The 10,171-nt window shown below is 40.7% G+C and overlaps 1 protein-coding gene across 1 annotated transcript; it reads right to left on the bottom strand.

The window, feature by feature from the left end:
* Positions 1 to 652: 652 nt before the first annotated feature.
* Positions 653 to 7,158, bottom strand: LOC308280054 (asialoglycoprotein receptor 2-like). Its single transcript, XM_080720313.1, has 7 exons — positions 7,039 to 7,158; positions 6,340 to 6,505; positions 4,147 to 4,311; positions 3,369 to 3,539; positions 2,121 to 2,263; positions 1,569 to 1,672; positions 653 to 1,461 (listed from the first exon to the last, which is right to left on the bottom strand). Exons 2-7 carry the CDS (start codon positions 6,503 to 6,505, stop codon positions 1,326 to 1,328), a joined length of 885 nt encoding a protein of 294 aa, XP_080576439.1. The 5' UTR covers positions 7,039 to 7,158; the 3' UTR covers positions 653 to 1,325.
* Between the last annotated feature and the right edge of the window lie 3,013 nt (positions 7,159 to 10,171).

Below are 10,171 nucleotides of genomic sequence, written 5' to 3'. Positions count from 1 at the left end.
CAGTTCTAGAACCAAGGTTCTTTTGGTGGAAAAGGGGCCGAGTGTGTAGTGTGTGATGGATGGTGATGTCACCTGGTCGAAAAGGCTAATATCATAATGTGCAGTACCTGATTTCACCTTTAGGTGTCAGGCTACGTACATATACTTGGGGTTTACACAAGCATAGAAATAGAATTTCTATGCTTGTGTGCGTGCGTGCGTGCGTGCATGCGTGCGTGTGTGCGTGTGTGCGTGTGTGTGTGTGTGTGTGTGTGTGTGTGTGTGTGTGTGTCTGGACTATTTAAAGATTAAAGATTATAAATGGGTTCTCTCTCTCTCTTGAATGACATTTTCAACCCAAATGATATGAAAATAATATATTCTATTATATTCTAATTATTGGGAGATGGAGAGACCTCTGTTATTGAACAAACATTCTAAAGCAATGATTACTATCTGAATATTGAACTCTTAATTTATTATAAAAAATCTGTGTTTTAACAAAAGACTAAAAGACTGTTGTTGTTAGTTATGCTGCCAAGACCATGAATGAATTCCTAGATTGTAAATATAAATGTACATTTCTACTGTCTATTTAATGAAACTTAGAAGAACTGCATGGAGCATTGCATTTAAAATACAAAGAACTTTATTTAGGAAGAAAGGAGGAAGGAAGGAAGAAACAAACATTACGACAAGTGTGGCGTTTCACCCACATTTCCCTAGTTTCCCATGTTCACCTATAGGTCAATACATGGGCAACTGGTGGCCACCTTCATTTAATGCAGCCCGCGGGGGATATTCAATCCACAATGGCAGTTATTTTTTTATTGATGATTTTTTTCCTTGCTTTTGCCGCATTCACTTAATGTAGCCAGCTGCAAGTTAATATCAGAATACTGATATACATAGCCTACAGTTGTTAGTATTCCAAACATGCAAAGTTGCAAACATGAATTAAATTACTTCAAAATGTGTGCACCATGCACACGGGACTATGCACAGTCAGCCCTGCACCTAATTCTGAACTAATTTCTGTGAATCAAATGTTCCTGTGTTTTTGCCATGCACTTAAACACGCAACACCGTCTCAGTTTCAGTAAACTGTGAAGACATCCTGTGAAGTAAAAAGCAGAAGGGGGAAAAAACTATAGAAATACTGTAGGATATGTTGTTAAAACAGAATGAAATCAAGTAAATTAACAAAACCTAGATTGTGACCTGGGGTTTCCAGAATTCAGTTAAAATGTTAGAATTTCACCTCATATTTACTGCTAATTACTACTGTTTAAGGTCACAAAGCAGAACACTATGATGCAGTTTCGTCAGTGCAGTCGAGAAAAACGTCACTTCTCACAGATCCAGTAGTTTTTGTTGTCTTTGATGTCTGAACAGGGCTTATTCACCCATTTTCTATCGTTGTGCTGGTATTCTGCACAGTCCCAGTATTGCCAGTTACCAGGCATTCCACTGGCCCAGAACCTGCAGAGTAAACAACATCAAGTATTTTAATCACATCCACTCAGTCACTCACACACACACACTGGCTTTGATAGCCCTACAACAGATGCACTTCTAAAATGTCTCACTCTGTTGTCAGTGGTGTTTCCACCCAGGTCCACTTGGCCCCAGTCCTTTTCAGCCCAATCCATGATTCTTCGTCACGGAGCCTGGTCAATCCACCGATGAATTCCTGATGATTTGAAAATCAATGAACAATCATTTAAAAGCTGAACAGGAAAAATAAAAGAAAATCACACCTAGTGTGAAATGAGCAGTGTCATTTATGAGTTAATTTCATCAAGCGTCCCGCTAGCCAATCACAACGCGTCCTGCAAAGCTTGGCCATCAATGGGACACTGGCATACAACAAACTTTGGCCCCGGATATGTTTTTACACGTTTTCCCTCCTGGTTTTCGACCTGACAACAAACTTTGAACTGTTTGTGCCAGGATGTAGGCTGGACATTGTAGCCACGCTTCAGTTTACTTAAGCCCGGACATTTTTTACGTGTTTTCCCATTGCTCCCAAATAGCAGATCTACAAGCTCACAATGCATCACAATGCCACGCATAGTGAGCCTGTAGATCGGCTATACATTTACTTTGTTACATTAGACCCCTGGGGGTCGTACACTAACCTGTTCTTCTTTACTGTTGATGATCACCAGATGAGCTCCAGTCTTCAGACATTGTTCTCTGCTTTCCTCCCAGGTTTTCTTTTCAGTAGATCTGTAATAACAGCTGCGTCCAAACTGCATCCATCCACTGGGACACGAATTGACTGAACATCAAACAGGAGTTTTAGTGAAGGAATTTCAATGTACTGATAATCAATTCTAACAACTACAGTAGTTATGAATGATAATAATAATACATAATACATAATAATAACTGGGAACTAGGGACATGTGGGCACCTGGACAACTGGGCACCAAAACCACCTGGACCACACTATGGACATCACCTAGTCCCACCTAGTCGCAACTGGGCACCTGGACGAGTGGGCACCTACATTTTCCATAGCCTGCTGCTTTGTTGTTGCTAAGTGATAATTAACATTGCTCACATGTCTCTAGTGCCCAGTTGTCCAGGTGCCCACCTGTACATAGTGCACACATGTCCCTAGTGCCCAGATGTCTTCACCCCTAAGTGCCCACTCGTCCAGGTGGCAACATTTCCCTAGTGCCTAGGTGGTTTTGGTGCCTAGGTGTCCAAGTGTCCACATGTATCCAATGTCCACATGTCCCTGGTGCCAAGATTTCCAGGTGGCGCCCACTCGTCCAGGTGCCCAGGCATCCCAAACATATGGTGCCCAGATGTCCCTAATGCCAACCTGACTGTATTCTTGTAGAGCCGTGTGAACAGAGATACAGACACAGTGTCACCATAAATAAGCACAGTAATGCTGTTAACACAATGTATGTTTTTGTTTTTAGTGTTTCTATACCAAGGTCAGAGACTGACTGACTAGTAGAGTCAGTGAGTTATGTAATAGTAGGACATTTCTGGTAAGTCAAAAATTGTATTTAACAAAACTAAAAGTTTTTTGTTTTGACTTCTATGACAGTGGTGATCAACCAGCAATGGTGAGGGTTTAGGCATACTTGTTTTTTTGTTTTTTTCAGCAGTGCAAACCGCTCCTACAGGTACATACGTTTCACTTGTATGCATTAGCCAAAGAAATGAGCATGTGTGCTCATACACATAAAGTAACTGACATCACGGACAGAAAGGCCCGTACAAGCTATAAGATATGCACGTGTCGTGTTTGCACTGCTAACTTCAAACAGGCGCTATTCTTTTAAAGAAAATAAGTAGTACATCCCTGAAAATATTGATAATACATGAATTAAAATTCCTTCAAAAATGTATGCAACCTCTCTCACCTGTCTCGCTCTTAAAATGGTTTAATTCATTTTCTAACTCTTTGATCTTCAGGGTCAGGTCATCGTGGGACGGGCACTGTAGGGTCAGGTTGTGGAATCTGGCCTGCCACTGTTGGTTCTCCAGGGTCAGGTTGTCAATGTCGGGCTGTAGCTGTTTAAGGGCTGATTGATCTGCAACGGACCAAACGGGAACGATAAACACATGTTGTTGCTACTGTTGCTACATGATGAGCTCAAGCATCTGTGTGGAAAAGGAGCTTTGAGAAGGAGAAAAGACATTGTTCCTGATCAGGCAGCCAAGGCTGCTTGTCACTATACTACAATTAGTCCAAAATGCAGTTACTCGGCTCTCAACAGGGGCACAAAGTCTATTTCTTAAGGTCCCACCAACAAAGTTGAAGAACCATGGAGATGGATAATTTTCCACTGTAGCGCCCAAACTCTGGAACCAAGCTTAGAGCGTCTCTCAAGCCCTGCCTGTGATTAAATCATGTTTGAAAACTCACTTGTAGTCCTTGGCGTTTCAATAATTCAGACGGAGAGTTGCTGTTTCCACTAGGCAATGTGTCAATGTATCTGTATGTTATGTAGTACAGTATAGATATAGTGCATATGTTCTGACATATTATCTTCTGACATATTCTTTTTTTATTTATTATAGTGATATATTATCTGCTTATTGTAAGTCGCTTTGGATTAAAAGCGTCTGCTAAATGCCTTAACTGTAAACTGTAACTGTAAACTGCATGAATTTGGTCTTTGACCATTTGATACTCACAGTCCATGGCCACGTCTACAGTTCTCACTGCGAATATAGAGAACAGCAGCGTAAGAATCACTGCACACATTCTGACGATGTCTCTCTGGATGGTGAGTTCTCTGTGGATGTTGCTCTCTCTCTGGATGTTGAGTTGTCTCAAGAGGAGGAGTTCTCTGGGGGAAGCTGGAGGATAATAAAAGTACAATAGAGATCAACTTTAATATGATCAGCTTCAATGTAAATTCAGCCTAAGTGAATACATTGTTCAGTGATTTGGTCACTGTGATTTGGTGCAATGGAAAAGTGCACATGTACGGTACAACAACAATTAACCTTATTGTCATAAACATCCCAAACACACACACACACACACACACACACACACACGCACGCATGCGCGCGCGCGTCTGTGTGCCAGACTGCCTTGTAGTGACTGTCACTGGTTGCCCCTAGTTACCTAGAGCGCTGTGCGCCTAGGACTGTCACAATTATTACATAACCAATTATTTTAGTTATTTTGCATAATTGTTTCCTTGTTGAATGAAGTTTATTCATTTTCAAAAGAATTACAAAAATTGTGGAAATATTTTCTTTTTACATTTTTCATGTGTTTTAATTTAAATGTTTCAATGTTCAACACAAAATTATTGTTAAACACAGATTGTTGAGTGAACATTAATCATCAAGTAAAATGTCAAGACCGTGACAGCCCTACTAGAATGTATGCACGCCCAGGCATTTTAGAATGTCTCTCAGGCACAGATACTCGACCACAGCCATAACTGAAGCTGAAATGCATGCAAAAATACAGACATGAGCGAGAACAACAATTTGCCCAACCATTTTGAAAAACGGCATTCTTCAATAGGCTACTAACAAATTAACAGTTAAAAAAAGGAAAAAGAGGAAAAATGCTTTGAGAGAAAAAAAGTATTAGTTTAACTCAAATTCAAAACAATGTTTAGCTTTCTGTGTCTGAGCAACTAAAGATCACAGCGTGAATGAATGGCTAAATTCCTCAAAAGACTCCCCCCAAAATATAGTATATAAAATAAATTGTTATGTTGCAAACTATGTATTATACAGTAGGTCTGCGTTTGTTTATATTATACAATAATAACCAATCTAGGTATCTAGTGTAGGTGATAATAATAATTTGAAACAAAGAAGGTAGCCCACACTCACTTTAAAGTCGCTCCAAGCTTTTTAATGACAAACAGCAATGATAAACGTTTCGACTGGTTAGAGTCTTCTTCAGTATACTGAAGAAGACTCTAACCAGTTTCTAGTATTACTGCACTGTCAGTTATACTGTAGCTCGGCACCAAAGAACGGAGGATGTGCGTTATTTCTCCTTTGGATAATAATAATTTGATCACGCTACTATTCCATCCACTCCTTCAGTTTACAGTGTACAATTTAAAATGTCAATAACTATTATAATATTATAAATTAATAACCCTATCAATGTATCCAGTATAATAATCCATACATTTTGAGCCCTTGTTTAGAATTGTTTAGTCTGTTCAGCTCAACGACAAACTCTGCAAGATAAATAAATGGTGCATTGATATGGCATCTTGATCCAAAGCGCTTTAACATTCACACACACACACGCACGCACGCACGCACGCACGCACCCACGCACGCACGCACACACGCACGCACAGACACACACAGACACACACACACAGGCAGCAGAGGACACCATGCAAGGCACCAACCTGCTCACTAAACTCAGGGGTACCTTACCCCACAAACTGGGAACCTTACATTTCCCGAGCAGCCGCTCTACCTCCTGTATGGAGCCACTGCTGCCCTGTATGTGACCATTGCAGTGAGCCAGACATTGTTATAGTTCTGTGCTGTGCAGTTTCACTAACTTCTTAAATAGAACTCCAACAACACACAAGACAACAAGGTTCTGTGTGAAAGCCGTCAAACCTCAGCAGTGTGTTCTTGCAAAAACAAAGTAAAACCAAAATTAAAACTAAGATATGATGACTAAAACGAAGACCAAATATACTGAAAATTTCGACGCACTCCAACGCTTTGTTAGCTTGTAGATCAACTATTTTCAGCATATAGATCAACATATTTTCAGCATATATTTAAAGCAGAATTACTGCTTTAAATATTGTGTGCCAAGCTGCTGTAGTATTAACCGTATGTGAGAGGAGACAGAAACATTGTAAGAGTGTTAGTGTATACCTTGATCCTGTGAGCCAGAGCCTTGCTCTCTCAGACTGTCTGCTCCTTCAGGAATGTCCTCCAGGTTCTCCTCCTCTCCTCTCTCCTCCTGCCTCTCCCTCCTGACTCCTCCACCAGACCTCACACGTGTTGATGTGCCTGGCTCAGCACACGTATCTGTAGACATCTTAATGAACCACACAAACAAAGCACCTCAAGTTCATTAACCACGTGAAGCCTAGCAGCCCTGTTCTGCAGCCGGACATAGTAGGTGAACATTTGGCGAGAGTTACAAGCTCACAACTTATTGCAATGCAAAACAAAGAGCTTGTAGATTGGCTATTCAGTCACGCTATTTGATGTACCGTACAACAAATTATATATGTTTTAAGAGGTTAGTAAAATGATATCGTCGTTGTCAGTGGAAACCTTTTGTGTCTTTTGCGTTTTTATTATTTACAGAAAAGGGTAAAAAAATAAAAATGAAATTGTGAAAATAGGCGACCTACAAGCTTACAATGATGGCGATGCAATTCTTTGTTAACTTTGTGGGACAGTTATCGGGCCCACAATGGAAACATTAAATTAAACATAAGAAATTTAAATATGGAGATGCCATCAGTGACGATATGTTGATAATATACATATTAATATTATGTGTTAATTGATTACAATATAATGCTCTATATTTCTAACATTTGTTTAAATGATATTACTCACTTTGTCCGATATATGTGTTGTCCTACATTTGGCAGAATGTTGCAGAAAGGTCTCGGGCTCTGTCACACCCAAGCAAGTCGCCTAAAAGACACACAGTACTTGCATGCGGTTGCATGCAAGGACTACACACAAACAGTGCAGAACAAACAATAGACCCTTAACCACAGAATGTACAGGCAAATCTGCTGACAACGTGACAAACAGAGTTGTGGCTTTCAGATGTAAGAAGAAGTATGAAATGCTGGGCGGGGGAACTCAGCTGCAGTAGCTGAATCCTCAAATGACCAATAAAGTCATTTTCAAAAGAAATAAAAGAAAGTAAAATGTAGTTGTGTTGATGATAGTAGTGACACTGTGGTATGATGATAACTAGCAAATTATTATGTTAATTGGTGTTACGATGAACACCATGGGTAGTTAATGTGGTCAATAAAACCTTTTGTCTCAAAACAATGCAGGCAACAGTGTGTACAACACACTCTTCCTGTCTGCTATTATTTCCCGCTGTACAAAACATTGTATTGTAGTGAGCATACACAACACTTCAGCTATCATTGTAGATTAAATTCCATACATTCCATAATGTATGTCATTGTGTATTATAGATCTACACAGATAGTAGATTTCCTAGTCCAAGCTTTATTTAATAAATTACACAGGATCTGCTGTTTTACTGGATCACATACACGTTAAAGACTGAACCCAAGTGCACATAGGAGTATATTCAACATCCGTTAACTTGAAAGTATGCGTTGTGTGATCTTTACCGACCTGACCTGGCGGAGGCCTGTGCTCAGCGGAGCACTTTATCTAGTTTTATCTTATTTGGTTTATTTATTTTGAAAAGCACTCATTATTTTCTAAAAACAAATGTGGCAATGTGTATATTCACAGTGTATCTGTTTACCTTCCTCTGCTTTAAGCCTCTGAGCCACGCCAACTCTCTGCACTGGGTCCCAGAGTCTTTGGTATGTATGACCCGGCCGGGGATCAAACCCCGTTCTCAGAGCAGACACTCTAACCACAAGGCCACTGAGAAACAGATCGGTGACACGTCACAGTAATGGGACGCGACTCGAACCTATATTTGTGATTTGCTAGTTATCATGTTCCATTTCTGCAGAAAATGTTAATGTTTAGTATAGGATGGATGTATACTATAATGTAGTTGGACATGTCTTCATCTTACAACATGCAATTGTGACTTTCTCAAAGATGTCACTACCATTTTAAAAGGCCAGGGCTGTGGCCCATTTCCTCTCTGGACAGGGAGGCAATTTTTGTTTGGTTTAATTTGTTTCTCACAATAAAACATTATAGAGTATTGCATGGTGACTATTAAATTAGTCTATGTCTGCCTGCACAATTAAGCCTCCACTCACCCCCCCCCCCCCCCCCCCCCCAAGAAGTAATAATAATCATCAGATGCCAACTTGCCATCCTGCATATAGCCAGGCAACAACTACAAGGTCCTCACCCCTGGTACATATTTACAACCAACCAAGTGAGGAATTGTCACGAACAAGGCCACGGATGTAGACAACAAAAGGATGTGTGCTCGCCTCTGTAGCTATAGCAGCACCATTCCAGCACCGGTTCAACCTCTCCCTGAGGCTGTAAGCTATTCTGATCAAACCATCCCACGATCATACACTGATCATAGAGGGTATCAGGGACGTGCGGAGAATGTTAGAGAGGCAGGGGCTGACATTTCTAAAAAGGGCATTTTGGTGGAAATATCAAAAATAGCAGACCTCCAAGCTCACAACGCGTCACGCTGCGACACGTTGTGAGCTTGGCGGTCGGCTATTGTCGATACTTGATACCACACTGAACTAAGCAATATCAAGTGAATACTGGAGATAGGCATAATAGCATAATAGCATTTATTTCTACACAGAGAGTTTGGATGAGGCAATTCTCTTGAATGCTGCCTTCAGGTATGACATGGAATGAGGTCATTTCCATTTCTTTCACCATAGTAAAAACTGGATTCATGGTCTGGAGAGGGCACTTTTTACAGGTGGGTAAAAGGGCAGGTGCTCAAGCCCCCTTTGATATGTGTGCACGTGCCGGGAGGGTATGATGGAAACTCACCACTGCACACTACTCATGTGTGAGATGGATAAAGTATCGAATACACAACAACGTTGTGTCTATTTTAGTTCATGCAACCATCGGAAACTCAGCTCTACAGAGGGTTTATGCATGCCGTTGTGGTTTTCACTTCCTGATCGAGAGCTGTTACCGGGCTGCTTCTGCTAGATGGAAACAGGATGCTGGTCTCTGTGCTTAAATGTGGCCTCTTGGAATTAACCCCTGACACACAGCAAACTCTTTGTAATTGTGTCTTAACAATAATCTGTAAAGCATTCTGAGAATTGACTAAAGGACACTGTCTGTGCTGGTAGACATTTTAGTTGCACAACCCAGCCACCCATGCATTCTGTTCTGTCCTTGGATGACTATGACTATTCACACACTCTGCACCCTTTTGCTCATGGGCTACTAGCACGCCACACGCGCATGGATGCACGCACGCACAGAGAACAGGAGGGGGGAGGGGTTTGAAAGTTTGTTAATACTGTGTGAATACATGAACTTTGCTGTGGACTTTTGTACACTTTTTAAACAGCCTACTGTTTGTGAATGATTTTATTTGTAGGATTTTTTTGGGTACATTGCAGCACAATATAACAATATTAAAATAAAACAGTCGGTACAAGAAATAAAAGTAAAAACACAGTTTACCCTTTAAATTCTAAATCTATTCCATGTCTCTTTCATTATTCCTTATTCATTCACTCTGCCCAACAGATATTCATATAACTTTCTCATTCCACTCTTTAAGCCCAGGCGTTCTAGGAACTTTCCAGTTACGCAGCAGGATTAAATCAAACTTTATTATGAATTCTTTGTTGGTTATACCCTGTTACCTGTAGATTGTAATACAGTCCTCCTTGTGCAGGGTTGTGCTATCTTTCTCCCTCTCCCTCTCCCTCTCCCTCTTCTCCCTCTCCCTCTCCCTCTCCCTCTTCTCCCTCTCCCTCTCCCCCTCTACAGTTTACAGTTTACAGTTTAGGTATTTAGCAGACGCTTTTAATCCAAAGTGACTTACAATACGCAGGTAATA

This window comes from Nannobrachium achirus, assembly GCF_963921795.1.
Source record: "Nannobrachium achirus genome assembly, chromosome: 24".
Taxonomy (NCBI): Eukaryota; Metazoa; Chordata; class Actinopteri; order Myctophiformes; family Myctophidae; genus Nannobrachium; species Nannobrachium achirus.
Note: the sequence above shows the minus strand (reverse complement) of the source record. Positions and strands in the feature narration are given on the sequence as shown.

Excerpts from the sequence above, each read along its gene's own strand:
- LOC308280054 (XM_080720313.1), bottom strand. The coding sequence starts at position 6,505 with ATGTCTACAGATACGTGTGCTGAGCCAGGCACATCAACACGTGTGAGG. Across the intron at positions 1,673-2,120 it reads TCAACAGTAAAGAAGAACAG|GAATTCATCGGTGGATTGAC; the intron begins GTTAGTGTACGA and ends TCAAATCATCAG. Across the intron at positions 1,462-1,568 it reads GAAACACCACTGACAACAGA|GTTCTGGGCCAGTGGAATGC; the intron begins GTGAGACATTTT and ends TTTACTCTGCAG.